General features: G+C 45.0%; 1 protein-coding gene across 3 annotated transcripts in view; it reads left to right on the top strand.

The window, feature by feature from the left end:
- Kiaa0319 (KIAA0319 homolog) overlaps window positions 1-21,014 on the top strand; it is a 63,188-nt gene that overhangs the window by 21,173 nt on the left and 21,001 nt on the right. For all 3 annotated transcript variants that reach the window (NM_001197023.2, XM_087591042.1, XM_087591041.1), the window contains 11 exon segments: window positions 297-384; window positions 2,607-2,699; window positions 4,685-4,817; window positions 5,431-5,659; window positions 7,713-7,836; window positions 9,509-9,641; window positions 11,431-11,579; window positions 12,594-12,745; window positions 14,350-14,488; window positions 16,139-16,298; window positions 20,726-20,868. In NM_001197023.2, coding sequence (NP_001183952.1) covers window positions 297-384; window positions 2,607-2,699; window positions 4,685-4,817; window positions 5,431-5,659; window positions 7,713-7,836; window positions 9,509-9,641; window positions 11,431-11,579; window positions 12,594-12,745; window positions 14,350-14,488; window positions 16,139-16,298; window positions 20,726-20,868 — 1,543 coding nt within the window.

The raw sequence follows: 21,014 nt of genomic DNA, 5'->3' as shown, positions 1-21,014 counted from the left end.
TCTCTTGTAGCACTGACCCACCCCCACTTCACAAAAACCAAAGTACAGCAGGATTCCATACATGCCCAGGTGAGAGCTGCTGTCCTTGGCTGATTTAAAGCCTGTGACATCTGTAGCTAAGCAAAAGGCCTTCGTAGGTGACTTGGTATTCTAGAGTGCAACTCTCAAATGGGTAGCGGTTCTAGACAGACTGAAATGAAACTTCCTCCCAAGTCTTTGAGACACTGCATCCTTCTCTAGGAGGCAGATGCCCATGTCTTTAGGTGCTCACCTGTGTGTTTGTTTTCACCCTGCAGTTGTCTGTGGGTCTCTATGCCTTCAGAGTGGCTGTTTCTGGTGAGAATGCATTTGGAGAAGGATATGTCAATGTCACAGTTATGCCAGGTGAGTCTGTTAGGAGAATGGCATCTTGGCTTTGCTAGTCTCAAGTTCTGGCACCTGGATGACGTGGTGGTATAAACTGACAACATGACTGCTCAATGGTATGGTGGAGGGGAAAGTTTTTAGTGTAGATACTGAGGGAGCCTAGAAGCCAGCATGGGCTTTGATAATGCTGATAGGCACCACAGGGTAACTATATGCTCCTTCTGCCTTTTAGATAGAGAGGAACTGACTTCACAAGTTCCTGAGGAATGCTGTCCTTTACAGAAATCTTACAGCTCAGGTTGAGCTAATTTCTAGATATTTGGACTGCCTTTTGAAGTTTGGGCCAGACAATGTTTAATACATACTCTTTTATTTTTGTTTATACAAGTTAGACTTGTATAGTCGTGAAGAGACACTATGACCAACTCTTTTAAGGCAACCTTTATAAAGAAGGCATTTACTTAAGGGCTTCTTACAGGTTCAGAGGCTTAGGTCATTGTCATTGTGGCAGGGAGCATGGCAGCATGCAGGCAGTCATGGTACGGTGCTGGAGGAGTAGCTGGACACTCTGCATCCTGATCCACAGGCAGCAGGTAGGCAGGTGGGTGTGGGAAGAGGGAAGAGACTGAGCCTGGGGTAGGCATCAGAAACCTCAAAGCCACCCCCAGTGACATGATTCCTCTAGCAAGGCCACGCCCACTCCAACAAGGCCACACCTCCTAATCCTTCTCAACAGTTCCTCTCCCTGGTGACTAAGCATTCAATGTGCTCGTGGGAGCTATTCCCCTTACACCACCACAGGTACCATTGTAGAGAAAATGCACAGGATTCGGTTTGGTCTTTTTGTTTTCTTTTGCCTTTTATATAACTCTAGCATTCTTGTGACATGGCTACTCAAGCATACCAGGTAACTGCTTGCTCTTCTTAAATGAAGACGAACTGTACCTTGGCCCTCCCTGTGCAACACTTACTCTATCCACTTTCTTTCCTTATGATTTAGCTCTCATGTAGGAGCATGGATATTTCAAATGCATCCATCTATATATGTAAAGAATAAGGGGCACATGCATGTCATGGGCCGATTAGCAAGCCCATCTCTGGGTCATAATAAAGTGTATTCACGTGGATTAGAGCAGGTGACCTTCAGTCCCGGTGGGTACACCTGCTCTATGTCCTGGCTTCCAGTTTCCACTTACCCATCAGTTCAGATGAGCCATTGGCCTGCGTCAGCATGTTAGCAGAAACTCCACCTCCTGCCCATTTCTCCAGTGGCCAGCATCTCTACCTTCTCCATGGTCTCCTTAATACAGCTGAAGTCTAGTGGTGGCGCCAAGTACCTTCAATCAAAGATTTGGGATCCTGTTCATTGTCTGAGGATGTAGTTTGTAGAGTGCTTACCCAGCACTGAATACACTTGTATTCATTCACCTGGTAATTCTAGCATTTGGGAGGCACAGATAGGGAGATCAGGACTTTAATATCATCCATAGTGAATTGGAGGCTACCTCAGTGTCTTAGTTGGGGTTTCCATTGCTGTGAAGAGACACCATGACCAAAGGACCTCTTATACACCAGACATTTAATTGGTGATTTAATATGAAAATTAGTTTCAGAGGTTTTGTTCATGATCATCATGGCATGAAACATGGTAGTTTGTAGGCAGACATGGTGTGGGAGGAGGCAAGAGTTTTACATCTTGATCTGCAGACATCAGGGAGAGACTGTTCAGCAGGCAGCCAGAGGAGGCTCTTACTCCACACTGGGCAAAGCTTGAGCATAGAAGACCTCAAAGCCTGCCTATGCCGAGATGTACTTCCTCCAACAAGGCCACACCTCCTAGTAGTGCCACTCCCTATGGCCTGCCTGGCATTAAAACACAGGAGTCTATGGGGGTAAAACTTTTTCAAACCACTACTCCTAGGATAAATAAGGCCCTACAATCTAGTCTTCTTTTCTGTAACCACAGCACACATTTCATGACTTATCCCTTGAGTCTGGGATTACCTAGAGAATTGTAAACAGACAGACAAGCTCAAAATCCACAAGAAGGGTTTGACACTTTGGGGAGATTTCCACAGTTGAGACCCAGGGAGGTGTGTGGGGAGGAGAGGGGCAGCAGTATGTGTATGAAGACCTCTACAGGGTGTTTAGAGTAAGCATTTAGAAATAGGGTGCCTTTGCTTGTGTCTGACTGGTGTGTGCAGTATAGGCTTAGTTGCTGTCTTTTTTTTGTTCCACAGCTGCAAGAATCAATCAGCCACCTGTAGCTATTGTTTCTCCCCAGATACAAGAGCTCAGTTTGCCTTTGACCTCAGCCCTGATTGACGGCAGCCGTGCGTACCCTCCATGTTCTGTGGTTTCTGTTTGTACTGTCAGATTGAGTGCTTTGTGTCAAGACCAGGAAGACTTACAGTTACACCATGATAAACTGTCCTAGGCTCTTCAGCTTCCAGTTGGCAGTGATAGCATACCTGCCATTTGGGTGGCAAAGGCAGGAGGGTCGGGAATTCAAGGTCATCTTCAGTGACTTAGGGAGTTTCAGGACATCCTGAGATAAGTGAGACACCATCTAAAACAAACTACACACAAACAAATACAATGTCCATTAAGGTGGGATATTTGATTTGTAATTCAAATAATTACTAAGGATTCTTTTCTGAATCATGTAGCAGTTGCAATATTAGCCATTGGACAGAGCCTTTAAATATGAAATGGGGTTGGCCTCAGTGACAGTGGGCAGTATCTCGCTTTACTAATTTATTCAGAGCTTATTGTTTAAGTAGAGGATGAGGGTGGTGTGACCTCGATGTCCAGACAAATGAGAATATACTGTGAACACATCCAGTGTTCGGTTTGGTTTAACAATGTGAAGTGCTCTGCAGCTGCGTTTGTGTTCATCCAGTCCAGTCACAAGGTTAACCCCACGTCCTGCTGAGAGGGAAAAGGCGTGCTCACACCCGATGCTCCCGAGTGTTGCTCTGTCTACTAGTGTGCAGGTGTGGATGTGACAGCGATGGGACTGCTGAAGGCTATTGGGTGTCATGTCCACATCCCCCCCCCCACCATGAACATACAGCACCTTTGCTCGTTTGTTTGCTTGCTTGCTTTCTTATGTGGCTTTTACCACACGTGCTACGTATTTAAGGTTGACCTTGACCACCTGATGATCTTTTGACCCCTTGCTGAGGACTGGAATTATAGGCTCATGTACCTTCATGCCTGGATGACAAAGGACACTTTAAATGGAGATGATTGTATGAGAAAAGACCTCACAGCTTTTTAAATCTTCTGATTCAGATTAGCTTAGTTACAAAAACCATACAAGATAATTAGTTGGCCACATAAACTTATTTCCCTAAATGAATTTGATGAAAAGCCAGTTTCCTTCTAGGTCTATGTTTGCTTATGGCACATTGCTGGTCTCTTTTACTATTTGTTCATTTTTGAGATATGGAGACTGACCCCACCATACCTTTGAAGATGTTAGGCAAACATTCTGTCACTTAACTGTATCCCCAGTGACAAGGTCTTACCATGTAGCCCAGTCTGGCCTTGAACTCATGGAGATACTCCTGCCTTAGTTTCCTCAGTGTTAGTGAACTACCATGCCAAGCCACAGCCCCCTTCTCCACTACTAGGGATCAAACCCAGGGCTTCACATGCATGGTAGTTAAGCACTGTATCACTGAGCTGCAGTTCCAGCCTTTGTGTGTGTGTGGGTGTGTGTGTGTGTGTGTGTGTGTGTGTGTGTGTGTGTGTGTGTGTGTGTGTGTGTAGTGTGCATACCAGGACACACATGAAGAGTTCAGAGGACAACTTTTGGTACATAATTCTCTTCTTCCACCTTGAGGGTCCCAGCAATTGAGCTCAGGTCTTCAACATGACTTAGACCCTCCCTGGTTTGATCTTTTAAGTGGGGAAATTTCATGCAAGACACAGTCGTCTCTGGACTTACATTTAATCATTAATATAGTAACTTTATAGTAGAAACTTTAGTTCAGATATGAAGCTATTGGTAGCATGTCGCCAAGGTGAGTAGGAGCAGAATTTTAAGGGACTGCATTCTGTGCTACAGCACCCACCACTTTGCTTCCTAAATATTCAACACCTCAGAATAGCTCCACTCAACCCTATGCAAATCTAGAAAAATAGTGATGACAATTTAGGGGCTGGGAGACAGCTGTGGTTCATAATGTATATGGTCAACATCTGTGTGAATGTTACTTATACTAGATGCATTTAAACGTTCAGTGTGTTATAAAGCTTTCATCTTATTCCCCATAAATCACTTTGGATTTTGTTTTCTTCGTCTTTGTAGAAAGTACAGATGATGCTGAAATTGTGAGTTACCACTGGGAAGAAGTCGACGGGCCCTTCCTAGGAGAGGCCTTTCTGGACGATTCCCCACTCTTACGATTGTCGAATCTAGATCCTGGTAACTACACTTTTAGGCAAGTGGGTTCCACCTTTATTGTGTTTACCCAGTTTACTCTCTTTTAACTCTTTCTTAATACCGACACTTTCTATAAAAATAAAAGCAGTATCTCTAAGCAGAAGGAAATAAAATCTTTCCCCTACGTCCTTGGCCTCAAAATGAGCACTCTGAACAGTGTGCTATTCAAGTGCCTCTTCTTCTCATGTGCTCTTTTAAGCCTTTTTTTTTTTTTCCTAACTTGGATTGAAGTTCTTATAGGGGAGATTCCAGGGGTTTGGTTCATGGTTTGAGAGTTATGCTTGTTAACATCTTAGAATGAATTGAGTGGTCTAGAGAAGCTTCTGGGTTGCCTGGAGGGGAAGCAATTCCTACTCAGCATCTCAGAGACTAGTAAATTCATAAAGGCTAAACCATAATGTGAGAACATTTTATGACTCAAAGATAAGATGAACCTATGGCAACAGAAGCAAAGAAAACTATTCTCCTGCCTCCTTTGCTTTTCTTCACCTAGTTTTCAAGTTTCCATCTTCACCTCTTCTGGGAATGGTTAGTCTGACCAGGCTAAGGTGACCACTTACTTCCAAGTGTGGCATAGTCTTGGATGTACGAGCTTCCTTTTGTCTTTATAGGTTGACCATCACAGACTCAGATGGCGCTACTAACTCCACCACTGCAGCCCTCATCATCCGTGGTTCTTTGGACTACCCACCTGTTGCCAATGCAGGACCAAATCAGACCATCACTTTGCCCCAAAACACCATCATACTGAACGGGAACCAGAGCAGTGATGATCACCAGATTGTCCTCTATGAGTGGTTCCCAGACCCTGGTGGTGAGAGCAAGGAGATGGTCATGCAGGCAAGTCCTCTATCCTGCCTGCAGTCTTTTATTCTGTCTGTCTGTCGATCATCTATCACCCATTCATCTATTCTTGGTTTAAGGAGGTTGTTAAATCAGAAATTGTATTTTATAAATCTCTTAAACCACTAAATGGTTGGAAGAGCATCTGATCTTACAAATCTGCCCCAAGTTTACTTCCTTTGCTCACACATATCCAGGTTAGCACAATTTGGCAAACAAGCAGTCAATCCTATTGTTTCAACTAGATCTTGAGGTCAGCTGGAAAAAAAAGAAAAGTAGTTATTTTGTTTGCCCCATTTACTGAAACCTGCACTATCTTGTCTACTTCTAGCATCTAGTCCTTTCTTTTTTGAAGAATGTCTTTGTGATTTGGGGTTGTGTGTGTGGTGGGTGCTAAGGATCAAACCTGAGACTACAGCTCCTGCCCAGTCTGTTCAAACTTTTAAGTACATTTGTCTAAAGACACAATGACTTTGAAACCTTTGCTCTGGGTAAACTGTCTCTCTACTCAGTCAAGGTCACTGGGCCTTCCATTACCTAATTAATGGCCCAGGTGGATTACTGGACTTGTCTTTGTCTCTTTTCTATGACCCAAGAAAGATAACTTAAGAAAGGAAGTGCTTATCTGGATTCAGTTTGAGGTGCAGTCCATCATGGTGGTAGACATTTGGAGCACTCAATCACAGTGCACCCAGTTAGGAAGGAGAGGGTATGATGCTGGTACACAGGCCACTTTGTTCTCTTTCTGCAGTCCAGGGCCTCCGCCCGTGGAAGGGCATTGACCAGTATTAGGGTGTTGCTTCCCACTTCAATTAACCTGATGTAGAAAAACCTTCCTGAGGTGGGCTGTCCTGCTGCTGTTTGTATTTTGATGTTAATTTCATTTCCTCTAGAGGAGTCCCCCCCAATCAGTTTATCACATATGTATTCAGGTGATCTCTTGTGAACCTTCTCCCCATTTTAACTGGCTGATTAAGGCTAGAGCTGTGATTGGGCAGTGGAGGGGAAAGGTGGGACTAGAGGTTTGAGAGGGGAAGGCAATAGAGAAGAGAAGATGAAACAGGAAGAAGAGAGGACAGAAGAAAAAGAGGAAGCCATGATAGAGCAGAACCACATGTACAGGAGAAACTGCAAGTAACAAAGGGTCTCATAGCTGGGGAATAAGTTAGTATAGTGTTATTTCTGCCCAATCTAGGCTTATAGCTAATAATTATAATAATTTTTATATGGGCTTATTGAGGTCAGAAATTCCAACAACACCCTCCCAGATGCTTGAGGAGGCTTGTCTAATCACCACTAAGAGGTGGCCTGAAGCTCACTATGTAGACAAGGATTATCTTAAATTTCTGATTCTCCTGCCTCTACCTCTGGAGAGCTAGAAAAATACGTGTAAGCTACTACAGTTTTATGAACCCAAGGCTTTGTGCATACCAAGCAAACACTCTATCCACTGAGCTACATCCTCAGTTCCGTGAATTGCTTCCTATTGAATTTTGATAAAGTAAAAATGTACTTTTAGTTGGGTCTACTGTTGGAAACATTTTATCCCAGTTACTTGAGAGGCTGAGACAGGAGAATTTCAATTACCCAGGGTCAGCCCGGGTGAGTGAGAGCCTGACTCAACAACAACAACAACAACAACAACAACAACAGCAACAACAACAACAACCTCGTTTAGCCTGCTTTCTCACACAACCTAGAACCACCTGCCTAGGTGTGACACCACCCATACTGGGCTAGGTTCTCTAAAATCTGTCATTAGTCAGGAAAATGCACTCGTGGACTTGCCTACAGGCTGATCTGATAAGAGGCATTTTCCCAACTGCAGTGCCCTCTTCCCAGATGACCCAGATAGTGTGAATCAAGTTGGAAAAACACACCCTAACTAGGACACCAAGTAGCTGGTGTGTTAGGCCTAAACCATTACCTCTGGCTTGTTTTCAAGCAGTATGTTTGCATTAAGTAAAACCAGCCACAACTGTCATGGTACACTGTTTCCTTGTGCTTCTTTAATGATCGTCTTTTCGTTGTCATTTTTGCTGTTGTGTAGGGAGCACAGACCCCATACCTCCACTTGTCTGAGCTGCAGGAAGGAGAGTACACGTTCCAACTGATGGTGACGGATTCCTCAGGACAGCAATCCACTGCTTTGGTCACTCTGACTGTCCAGGCTGGTAGGTGAGATGCAAATGAGGTCTGACCCCTGACCCCAGAGATGAGAGCAGGAATACTTAACGGGACTCTGGCCTTCAGCTGTGTCTAAGAATGCTGTTGGTGGTAGTGTCTTGAGGTTCCTGAGCTGGCAGGGAACTCAGGGACATGAGAGCTGATGTGCCACAGAACCAATTTTCTGAATCTCATCATGTCTCTCAACCACAGTACAAAAGATAGAATGAGAGTCGTCATCAATTCCACACGAGTCTCTGATTTGTTGCCTGCCAAACCTGCCTTGGGAGCATTCCAGGGCATCTTGAGGAGACTGTGTGGCCTGACGCTCAGATGCAGTCAGAAACAGGCAGGGGATCACTTTAGGCTCCACTCAGGGCTCTGCTACCCCAGCCTTCAGGAGATGCACAGGTAGGCAGCCCCGCCTTACCTACGATGGTCTTGGTTCAGAACTTCTCTATAGAAGGCTTGCTGTTTCCATAGCCATCGCCAGGTATGCTGTTGATGGACACAGTATCAACTGAAAGACAGCTAATTAGTTTTGTCATCAACTGATTCAGCTAAGATGTTAAAGGTACTCTGAGCCAGACCTAGGCTTGTGGAATTAAAGATGGACCTGACCTGTACCCTTCTGGGGCTGTGGCAAGTGCATGTGTAGTGACATGAAACTATTCAGATGCCTTCCTCAGTAAGAGAGGACACCCACGTAAAGAGCACCCACAGAACCCCTGGGTCCACAGACAGCTTTGCCTAGAGCCCCAGTGGCCACACTCATGGCAGATGGTCAGGAGGAGAAGGATGGGAAGTAGAAGGCAAGAAGAAAGGTGTTCAGAAAGAGGCGACCAGATTCCCAGGGGCCACAGGATGAAAGGGCTGGGTATGTTGAGCTGGAAATAAAAGGAAACAAAACAGTATGGCTGGAGAAAAAGCTAGAACTAGACCTGTGGGGGTCAGGGTTGGGTTGAGGTGGCTCAGAGAGGGACAGGGATCTCACTAAGGGCTTTGTAGATGCTTGCCCTCCTGAATTTTCCTCACTGCACAGTGAAAAGAGCAGTGAGGGAAAGATAGGACATCCCAGTGCTAATGGCTGTGGCCTGTGATGTGGCTTTTTTTTTTTTTTTTTTGGAAGCACAGATGTAGCTATTTATAAAGTAATACCACGGGTGATATTTATTTCTTTTCCTTTCTTCCAACATTCAACTGAAATATTTTCCTTTAAAATATTTTTTTATGTGCATAGCTTGCATGAATGTCTGTGAAGGCCAGAAGGAGGCATCAGAACTGAAGTCATAGACGGTTGTGAGCCGCCATGTGGGTACAGGAAATTAAACCCAGGTCCTCTGGAAGAGCAGCCCTGCTCTTATGCACTGAGTCATCTCTCCAGCCCCAAACTGAAATATTGTCAACATTTGCTATTTAGCAGGTGCTGTGCTAAGCAGTGGGGCTACAGAGGCAAGAGAGAGCAAGTCTATGCACACTGATTTCTGTTCCTCTTTTCTCTCCTTTTTTCTTTCTTCTCCCTTTTCTTTCTTCCTTTATCCTTATTTTCTCTTCCCCTCTCACCTTCCCTCCTTTCTTCCTTTCTTCTTCCCTTCCTCCTTTCCCTCACTCTTCTCTTCCCCCCTCCTTCCTGCTTTACTTCCCCCTTCTCATCTTTCTCTTGAATGTCTACCACTCTAGAAAACAACCAGGCTCCGGTGGCTGTGGCAGGCCCTGATAAGGAGCTGGTTTTCCCAGTGCAGAGTGCTATGCTGGATGGGAGCAGGAGCAGTGATGATCACGGCATTGTCTGCTACCGCTGGGAGCACATCAGGTAGTGTGTCTGTCCAGCTCCGAGGCTGTGTCAGTGATGACAGCAGCCCTTCCCTGGAGGGCTGCATTAAACAGCAGCTTGAGTGTGTTGAGTCAAGATTTAAGCAGAGTGGCTGTGCCTTATCGATAAAAATATCTATTATAGGCATGGTGGTCCACGCTCATAGTCCTTGCACTTGGGCATGAAACTCTTGAATTCAAGGCTAGCCTAAGCGACATAGTGAGCCCCATGTCTTAGTCAGGGTTTCTACTCCTGCACAAAACATAATGACCAAGAAGCAAATTGGGGAAGAAAGGGTTTATTCAGCTTACATTTCCACATTACTGCTCATCACCAAAGAAAGTCAGAACTGGAACTCAAGCAGGTCAGGAAGCAGGAGCTGATGCAGAGGCCATGGAAGGATGTTACTTACTGGCCTGCTTCCCCTGGCTTGATCAGCTTGCTTTCTTATAGAATCCAAGACGACCAGCCCAGGGATGGCACCACCCACAATGGGCTGGGTCCTCCTAGTTGAGAAAATGCCTTACCGCTGGATCTGATGGAGGCATTTCCTCAACTGAGGCTCCTTTTTCTGTGATAACTCCAGCTTGTGTCAAGTTGACATACAGAACCAGCCAGTACACACCCCCACCCCCCCACCCCCGCCAACTGCCCAATTCAAACAAACAAGCAAACGAAAGAGGGTGGTTTTGGAAAGATGGACGTGGGAAGGCAATGGAGGAAGTGGAGCCCAAAATAGGTGGACGGGGCTGGCTTGGTGTGAGGTGAACTTCCTGGTATAAGAGATGTAGGGGGGCTGGAGAGATGGCTCAGCCGTTAAAGGCTAGGCTCACAACCAAATATATAAGAGATGTAGGGAAAGCTACACCGAACCAGCCTGTAACAGATGTACAGAGTTCAAGGTGACATTCATATTACAACATTTCCTGAGCTTTTACCTAGTGGGTCTATACTCCATGGCTTCCGAAGAGGCAACTGGATCATTCTTATTGTGGGTTTATTTTGAGACAGAATTTTACTGTGTAATCTGGAACTCTTATATAGACCAGGCTGGCCTTCTGCTCACAGAGCTCCACCTGCCTTTTGACTGTCCTCTACTTCCCAAGTGCTGGGATTAAAGGCGTGTGTCGCCACAATGGGCTGGGTCGTCCCCATTTTAAAGTTGAAAAAAATCAAGCTGGAAGAAACCAGGGAGGCCGAATAGTTAAGGCTACCTAGACAGGCGGAGGCTTTATAGAGACACAAACCTGCATCTGTCCAATGACCAAGTCTAGGGACTTACTGACTAGGCATAATGGCAGATCACCTGGCTCATGCCTTCCTCTTCTATTCATGCCTTGAGGGAAGATGAGAAATTAACCAAGTTTCGTTCAAAGAAGAAATGGATGTTGGGTATGGTGGTGCGCATATGTAGTCTCAGCACTTAGGAAGCTGAAGCAGAAAGCTCATCGTGAGTTCAAGGCTAGCCTGGGCTACAATGGTGAGACCCTATCTAAAAAAGAAAAAAAGAAAACAAAATGAACAGTTTCTAAGGTTTTATTTTCTAAAGAGCAATCTTTTCCGTGGCATCTCAATTCAAAAAGGAAAAAGAATGAAAAAAACCTTTCCCTAGAACCCAGCACATTGTGTTTGACACAGGCATTAGCGTTCACCCTCATGCCAAGCTAGAGAGCATGTGTCATATAAAGTAATCTGAATTCTGTAGATCTCACGCCCCACCTTCTGTCTACATGTCCCCACCTTCTGTCTACATGTCCCCACCTTCTGTCTACATGTCCCCATTTTGCAGAGGCCCCAGTGCAGTGGAGATGGAGAATGTGGACAAAGCCATAGCCACTGTCACCGGGCTTCAGGTGGGTACCTACCACTTCCGGCTAACTGTGAGAGACCAGCAGGGTCTGAGCAGCACATCCACCCTCACTGTGGCTGTGAAGAAGGGTGAGTGGACACAGTGACATGACTTGAGCCTGCTGTGCCTTCTAGCCTCCCAGGCCCCCAAGCCAGTCAGTGATAACCCAGCGATTTTGGTGTTAATGTTGGTGTTTGAACCTGACTGAGCTCTGTCCAGAGGGGCCAACACTTCCCCCTAACATGACTTCAGCTAATTCCTGCCTGGCTTGAGGGAGTGTGTAGAGGAAGAAGCCATTCCCCGCAGGGAAACAGTGTTGCCTTCTGTTTGCCAAGCAGTTTGTTCTGCTGTGACCCCGTCACAGAAGATCCAGTTCTGTGCAGTGCTCTGCTTTCTCAGAAGGCCAGGGGCAGAAGTGTGTTCAAGTTGTTTTTTTTTTTAAAGTTGAAGTTTAAAAACTTTTTATTGTATTTTTTTTATTTATTGTGCATGTATATGTGTGGGAAGAGAGTGTGATTGCCGTGTGTGTGTGTGTGTGTGTGTGTGTGTGTGTGTGTGTGTGTGTGTGTGTGTGTGTGCGTGTCTGAGGACAACTTTCAGGAATCACTTCCCTCTGATTACCATGTGGGTCCTTTAGCTTTGGTGACAAGAACCTTTACCCACTAAGCCGTTTAGTTGACACACATATATCCCCTACCCCCCCCCCTTTAAAGACAAGCTTTGAACCTCTGACCCTCTTGCCCCATGGGATTATAAGCATGCAGCATCACACTTGGTTTTTTTCCATGGTGGGGGCTGGACTGAGGGCTGCAGGTATGCTGGGCAAGTACTCCATCACTGTCTGACCCCAGCCCTCTGCAGTAGTTTTTATTGTCCAACTTTCAGTAAAGTTACTTGCTTTTGTCTCTCTTCCCATTGGACTGAGAACTGCTCACTGTCTATCTCCACATCTTATCTTACAGGTATTTGGGGCAGAAAACAATGCTTTGGGGTATCTAACACAACCTTGGCTGCAGGATGAACAGTCGTGCGTGTTTTAGCCATGCCCTTGCTAGTGTTTGAAATCAATTTCTTTGCTTTTGTTTTTGCTATGTCTGACTTAGAAAATAATAGTCCTCCCAGAGCCCAGGCTGGTGGCAGACATGTTCTTATGCTTCCCAATAATTCCATTACTTTGGACGGTTCAAGGTCTACTGATGACCGAGGAATTGTGTCCTATCTATGGATCCGGGATGGCCAGAGTCCAGCTGCTGGAGTGAGTATTTGAAGGGTGGTGCCCCTCAGCTATAGACACTGCATCCAGATTAGTCAGTGTGGTCTGCTGTGACAAAGATCATGGGGTGGGGGTTAAACTACAGAAAATTATGTTCTAGTAATTCTGAAGCCTGGAAAACCAGGACGAAGGTGCCAGCCAATTTAACTTTGGTAAGGGATCTCTTTCTGGATCCTGGATGCCACCTGCTTATTATATCTTCCTGAGGCAGGGGTGAGAAAGGAGGGAACAGACAGGGCTGCTCTCAAAGGACACCAATCCAGTGGATTGGGGTCCACTCCTGTAACTGCATTAACTTTAATTACTCCTTCTAAGTTCTAACTTTAGAGCTCATCGCCCATTAGAGCTTGAGTGTGTGATTTCTGTCTCACTGTTTCAACTCCCAGATAAGATGCGTAGGCCTCTTGGGTTTGAATATTCTGAGGGCGGGAGACACCAGGCTGCTGTTAGGTTTAAGCAAGGCTAAAGACCATTTCCTGATCTGACTTTGGGTAGGAGAGCAAACCATGCAGATGTGTCCACTTGTGGCACTCAAGCCTCTTGTCCCAGAATAGCTGTGAATGCAGCCCAACTCATTTGTAGATGATGCCATGATGTCACAACGGTAAGGTTGGGACCACAAGGGACACAGAGGTCAAGCTTTCCAGGGGGCCCTTTTACTCTTCAGCTTCCCACTTCAGTTTTCTTCCTCCATATATCGGGCGTGTCAGATGCATGGGGATTCCTGCTTCCATGTCGTAGGGGCAGAGAGTGAAATAGAGAGGTGGAAGTGACTTAGCCAAGGCAGAAGAGCTCAGTCTTAAACCAAACAAACCAGACTTTTAGCTTTTGGAAGCCATTGGATCACACTACCTCTTAGGTTGTAAGTTTCTGTGCATCTCCCTTTCTTTCCATTGCTAAGGACTTGAGATCTACAGAGGCACTCGTAGATATACCAAAGGCAAGCTTACAGGGAAGGGACTGAAAATGCCTTGTACATTCTAAAGTATTCCTAGACTGAATTCTGTTCAGCTAGATGGTAGGTTAGCTTTTAAACGAAATAGCAGGGTGTCTCTGTTCAGATTCATTTTTTCAGAACTTTTTGATGCCATCCATTCTGGACAGTAAGTACAGACAAAAATGCCCAAAAGACTTGTCTCTCACTCTCTGGAGCTATGGGGCCTTAGGATGAATGTGTAGTCTACCAAGGCTCTGGGATTACTTGGGAAGATGAATATGCTATGCTATGGGAGGACCTGAGGTGAGAGCATTAGAAAACTATATGAGACAATGAGTCTATAAAACTCCATGCTTTGCCCTGGAGGTTTCAACTCAAGCCCACCAATCTCCCTTCCTTGATTAGTCATTTGGTAATTCCTGGAAAGTTCAGTTTACTGTGTTTTGTCTGGGGCCTTGCACCCCTGGTGTTCCACATAAGGAGGAGCTGAAGATTCAAAACCTCAGCCCCATTCCCTCCTCCTCCTCTCCTCCCAGCCATGTAAGTCATACACACCTGAAAGCAAGGAACTCAGAGCTTTGAGCTCCACAGAGGCCCAGAAACTGGGTACAAGACTGACAGCTGCCATGTGGATCCCTTCACTTCCCAGGATGTCATTGGAAGCTCTGACAACGGGGCGGCTCTGCAGCTCACCAATCTGGTGGAAGGAGTCTACACTTTTCACTTGCTGGTCACTGACAGTCAGGGGGCCTCCGACTCAGACACTGCCATTGTGGAGGTGCTGCCAGGTGTGTACTGAGCTGATGTCACCGGGATGGGAGCCATCCGTGCCTAGCTTCTGCTCTTGGCCAATGTCACTCTAGTTGTTTTTTCCTTTTAGTTAAAAAAACAAAACAGTGTGTGTGTGTGTGTGTGTGTGTGTGTGGTTTCATACACATGAATGTAGTGTTCTTGGCGGCCAGAAGATGGGGTGAGACCTTCTAGACTTCTAGATTTGGAGTTACAGGCAGTTATGAACCACTAGATGTGGAGTGCTAGGAACTGAACCTAGGTTCTCTAGAAGAGCAGTAAGGGCTCTTATTTTTTCTTCTTATTATTACTTTTAATTCATTAGCTGATGAGTGTGTGTGTGTTCACGTGTGGGTGTGTACATGCATGCACAGGCATACATGGGACACTTGCCCATGGGGCTATATGAAGATCAGCAAGCTCCCAAGACCCTCCTGTCTCCCCGTGCACTGGGTCACGGGGCTCCTTGTTGTGCCCAGACTTCTTTCTTTTTTTAAAAAGGTGTTTTGAGACAGTCCAACTCTGTAGTCCATACTGGCCTCAGACTTGCAGAGTCCTTTTGCCTCAGGGTTCTAGGTTTGAAGCTTCTGCCCAGAAGAACTCATCTTGAGTGTAGTACATATAGCAAACTGAATATATGTTACTTAAGATATGGCACAGCATTTGGGAGACAGTATGGGCTCCTAACCACAGAGTCATCTTTCTAGCACACCACTAAGCAGATCCCGACTTGTACCTCATCAATAAGAATTATATCTAGCAGGAAACTTTTGCTTTCCTGATTTAACATGATGTGAACGTGGTTAGACTGAGGGAGCACAGCCTCAATGAGGCGGACATGGGGATTCGGAGTGTAAACTGGCCTAGGTAGCACCCAGAAGCAGGAGGGCAATGTTCTCGGGAACTGTGGAAGTCTGTGAGGTGCCAGGATTCCAAAGAATCCAAAAGGCTGGTTATATTGAGATAACCAAGTAGAATAAAATTGGAAAAAATACTCCAGAGTGGCTTCTGTGGTGTTCCCCTCCCCCCTCCTTATCTTTCTTTCTTTTTTTTTTTTTCATTTTCAGATAGGGTCTCATGGGGCCCAGATTGGCCTTGAACTCATTGTGCTGCAGCAAGGATGACTTTAAGTTTCTGATCCTCCTGTCCTCACAGCCCCAAGTACTGCTATTTCAGGAGTGTGTTAGCACACCCACTTCTTTGCTATTAAAATGATCTGAGTCCTAAAAGCTAAATATACAAGATACACAAGAGTTCTTTTAAACTTTTTTTTATAAATTTATTTATTTATTATGTATACATCATACAGCTTTCTTCTTGCATGTATGCAACTACAGGCCAGAAGAGGGCACCAGACCTTATTATAGGTGGTTGTGCACCATATGGTTGCTGGGAATTGAACTTAGGACCTCTGGAAGAGCAGACAGTGCTCTTAACCTCTGAGCCATCTCTCCAGCCCCCTTTTAAACTTTTATTTGCTTATTTTGACCTCACTTTTGCTGTGCTGGGCATAGATCCTCAGTACGGTGGGTACTGGGCCAACACCGTTTTCTGAGCCACATGCCCAGGCTGGCTTCGAATCCTTCCACAGACCCAGACTTTATTAAGCCTGTGATCTCCCATAAAAATCCTGTGTTCTCTCTCCTCAGACCCCAAGAAGGATGGCATGGTGGAGTTGATCCTGCAGGTTGGTGTTGAGCAGCTGACAGAGCAGCAGAAGGAAACTCTAGTGAGGCAACTGGCTGTGCTTCTGAATGTGCTAGACTCAGACGTGAAAGTGTTGAAGATCCAGGCTCACACGGATGTCAGGTATGACACCTACCCAGCACACGGTGGCACTCAGGTGTCACATATGAGTAAAGAGCCCATGCTGGGTTTCCCTCACATGTTAAGTTTGCTGCAGGCCTCCTCTGCTCTCTCCCCGGCCATCCTTCTTGCTGTCTTTCTTGTTCACATTTTATCACATCCATATTCCTCTGCCATTTTCCTTAAAGAGAACACACCAGTCTAGGCCCTTCCCTCAGGTCCCAGAAAGGGTTTGTTGGCAAAGGAGAATGTTCTGAATGAAAGAGTTAGGGCACATCAAAGGGAGAAGAGATTTTAGTTCTGCCAGCTTCTGAGGGCATGCCAATGGCCTGGGACTTGGGAAGAAGTTGTGCTATGCAGATACTTCTCTGTGTGAAGAGTTTGCTCAGTACCATTCGCTGTCTTTAAAGAGTATGCTCAGCCCTTCATTCTCACAAGATTTTTATATTTAATGGTTTCATTTTTAAAGCCCACCAACCCAACACCAGCATAAGGCAGGAGAACAGAAAGAATGGCCGGATTAAAACCCACCATTGCTAGGAGGTACACTTTATAGGGATTGTTGGCTTTTCTGTCTGGGTTGGCTTTCCAGAGGACTGAAATTTACTTAGAAAAATGACTAATGAAAACATATTCTAATTTACTAATTATGGTGCGACAGATGGAAGCCAGGGCCTTATGCATGCAAAATAAGCATCCTACCATTGAAACTGCTCAGCAATTAAGAATATATGCTACCCTTCCAGAGGACCAGTGCTTCCCAGTGTCCATATTGGGCAGCCTACAGCCTCTTATAACTTCAGATCTAGGACAGCCAAAGGCCTCTTCTGGACCCCATGGGAAGGTGTGCATGTGTGCATATACATACGCACAAACACACATACACACACATGCACATATACATACCCCACACATATGCACATAATTAAAAATAAAAATAAAAATCTTAAAAATAAAAGATCCACATAGTTATGCAAGACACTATAGTAAAAGATTTTGACAAAGTCCAGCATCACTTCATGATGAAAACACTTTGGGGCTTAGACAGATAAGGAGAACTCATCCCTCTCTGGGGCATTGAGCAAGTGTTAAATGCTGTTAAAACCCTGATTAGTGTTAATGATAAATTCTTAAGTCCTTGCTGTAAGCACTCCTCCTGGTGCTCAACTTTCTGTAAATAAAAATGCCACGGGTAGAACCATCTGACTTGCTAATTGGAAACTTTTGGAGTCTTGACTACTTTGGACTAAAGGGCTATCAGTCAAACAATTGTCTGGACTATACTTACAGGACACTAGCCATCTTAAATACTCCATGGATGCCTTGAGGTAGCTATACAAAGGTAATATTGGATTTCTCTGGCTTCTGTAGGCATAGCCTTAGCCTTAGGGTTGTTGGAAACAGTTTGTACCAGACATTGGGCTACTATAAGCTATGGTGCTTTGAATATGATTGGTCCTCATAAATTCATGTGTTTGAATGCTTGATCCATAGGGAGTAGCACTAATAGGAGGTGTGGCCTTGTTAGAATGTGATTTTGTTGGAAGAAGTGTGTCTCTGTAGGGGTGGGCTTTGAGGTCTCATATGCTCAATTCAAGTCCAGTGTGGCATTGTCTCTTCCTGCTGCCTGTGGACCCAGACATAGAGCTTCCAGCACCACGTCTGCCTGCATATTGCCTTGCTTCTGGCCATGATGATAATGTACTAAACCTCTGAACTGTATGCCAGCCCCAATTAAATGTTTTCCTTTATAAGAGTTGCCATGGTCATGGTGTCTCTTTACAGCAATATACCCTTAACTAAGATACAAGATGAGATTGCTAATCTCAGTTGTCAACTTGATCTAAAACAATCAGCTAGGAGATGACCTTCTGGATATATCTGGGTGTTTGTTGTTTTTGGTGTTTGTTTTTTTTAATTTATTTATTTTATTTTTATGTATATACTGTAGCTGTCTTTAGATACACCAGAAGAGGGCATCTGATCCTATTACAGATGTTTGTGAACTACCATGTGGTTGCTAGGAACTGAACTCAGGACCTTTAGAAGAGTAGTCAGTGCTCTTAACTGCTAAGCCATCTCTTCAGCTCCTGGATATATCTGTTGAATAATTGTTTTGATTAGGTTTATTGAGATGGGAAGACCTATGCACTGTGGGTATAGGCATTCCCTAGGCAGAGGATCCTGGTCTGTATAAAAAGGAGAAAGTGAACTGAACATAGGTGTTCATTATTTTCTTCTTTTGAACTGTGCATGAGCAGATGCCCCAAGCTCCTCCTACCAGGACTTCCTCAAACCATAAGTCCAAAGGATTCCATTTTGCTTAAGATTCTTTTGCCATGACAATAGGAAAAGAACCTAGGCAGAATATCAGTACCAGGAGTAGGGCCAATGCGGTGATAAGTGTGACCATGTGGTTCATAGACTTTTGGAATGTTTGTGGAAAGAATATGTAAGAATTTGGAACTTTGGGGTAGAAAAGCTCTATGACACTATAAGCAAAGCTTAGGGGACAAGAATGTTGAAAGACATCTGGATGGTGAACAGATGCCCAGCTCATGAGGTTTCAGAAGAACTCTATCAGGACTCAGGATAGGGTCCATTCATGTGATATTTTTCTAAGAATTTAGTTTAATTCTGTCCATGTCCTACAAACTTAGATGGGATTGAATTTAAAGCTAACAGATAAATATTTTAGGCAGAGGAAATTTCAGGCCAAGAGAGTATTCAAGCTGGTGCTGAAAAGACCTCTGGTCTCAACATGCATGTACATACCTGCACATGCAACACACACACACACACACACACACACACACACACACACACACACACACACCTTTTAATACCTGTTTATTGATTGCCTATAAAATGGCAACAATCTAAAGGTTATACCATAGCAACTGTTCAGAGCACCTTGTGTTGCTGGCACAGATGTAAAATGAACAGACACTATGAAAAAACTTAGTTATAGAATTAGTTACCTATGCAATTATTGAGGGGAATAAAAAGAAACCTTACATCTATGTTAAAAAGTATCTGTGGACAGTTGCAACATATATTCATTACAGAGAGTAAGCAACCTAAATGTCCATCCATGGATAAAAGTGGTATATGTGGTATATGGGATCTGGGGAGATAGGACAGTTGGTAAGGTATTTTACCATGCAGGCATGAAGACCCGAGTTTGATCCAGAACTCAGGTAAAAATCTGGACAAAGGGCCAGCAAAGAAAAATGGCTCAGCAAGTAAAGACACAGGCTACTGGGCCTGATGACCCACGTGGTAGAAAGAGAGAACTGTCTTCTGACTTCCACTCATGGACTGTGGTATGTGTGCACGCCCTCCACCCCCCACAACACACATTCAAATAAATGTAAGAAAATGGTGGTGGTTGTAGCTTTTCTGTTGTGATGAAACACCATGGCCAAAAGAGCCATTTATGGAAGAGAGAGTCTATCTCAGGCTTACCGTTCCAGAGGGTATCATGTTAGAGGCGTGGCAGCAAGCAGCAGGCATGATGGCAGGAGCAGGAAGCTGAGAAATCACAGCTTCAACCACAGACATAAAGCAGGAGTGACCTGAGGTGGAGTCGGCTATGACTCTCACAGCCTGCTCGCAGTAACATGCTTGCTCCAGCAAGCCTGAACCACACAAACCCCTACACAGCACTACCAGCTGGGACCATTGTGCTCAAATATGTGAGGCCATGGGGAGCATTCTTAGGTCAACCTACAATGGTGGCTGGAGGGCGGGGACTGGTTAGGGAAGGATCCTTGGGGCTCACTGGTCATCCAGCCTAGCCTAATTGGTGAGCCCCAGGCCTCCAATGAGAGACTTTGTCTCAGGGTCTGTCAAGATGGCGCAGGAATTAAGAGCACTAATTGCCTTTCAGAGAATCTGGGCTTGCTCCCCAGCATACGCATGGCAGCTCACAACTTGCTGTAACTCCAGCCCTAGGGAATCTGATGCCCTCTTCAGGCCTCTGTAGGCACCAGGCACACGAGTGGCACACAGATTGTTAAGTGGATGACCACATACATAAAATAAATGCATAAGTAAATAAGTAAATATCCCCCATCCCCCTCTTTAAAGAAAGATCCTGTTTTATAAAACAAGTTGGATGTCTTCTGAGGAATGACACCCAAAGTTGACCTTGGACATCTACATGTACACCTCCAACAAGCAGACAAATTATACAAATTACTATTTACAGACACACACACACACACACACACACACACACACACACACACCACACCACACCATACCACACCACACCACACCAGAATATTATTTGGCAATAAAATGAGCCTATCATAGAGTTGTAGTGGTCTCATTTCTCAACTGTGCAGGTCCAATAGGTGGCTGAGGTGAAACGTCTGGCTGACCGCTGTCTAATGATGTGACCGTCCTCTTTGTCTCTTCTACAGCACTGTGATTGTATTTTATGTACAGAGTGGGTCACCTTTCAAGGTTCTCAGAGCTGCTGACGTGGCCAGGAATCTGCACAAGCGGCTTTCCAAGGAGAAGGGGGCTTTCCTGCTTTTCAAGGTCTTGAGGATAGACACAGCAGGTACCTCTCCCACAGAAGCATTATAATAAAGCAGTCAGACGGGCTCTTCATGGATGAGTTTTATAGGCACAACATGGGCATGGTTGTAGTTCGAATGTAAAATGTTCCCTACAGTCTTTCAACACTTGAATCCCAGCTGGTGGCAC

This window comes from Rattus norvegicus, chromosome 17, assembly GCF_021556685.1.
Source record: "Rattus norvegicus strain SHRSP/BbbUtx chromosome 17, alternate assembly SHRSP_T2T, whole genome shotgun sequence".
NCBI classification, from domain to species: domain Eukaryota; kingdom Metazoa; phylum Chordata; class Mammalia; order Rodentia; family Muridae; genus Rattus; species Rattus norvegicus.
The sequence above is the reverse complement of the archived record's forward strand: the minus strand, read 5'-3'. Positions and strand labels throughout refer to the sequence as shown.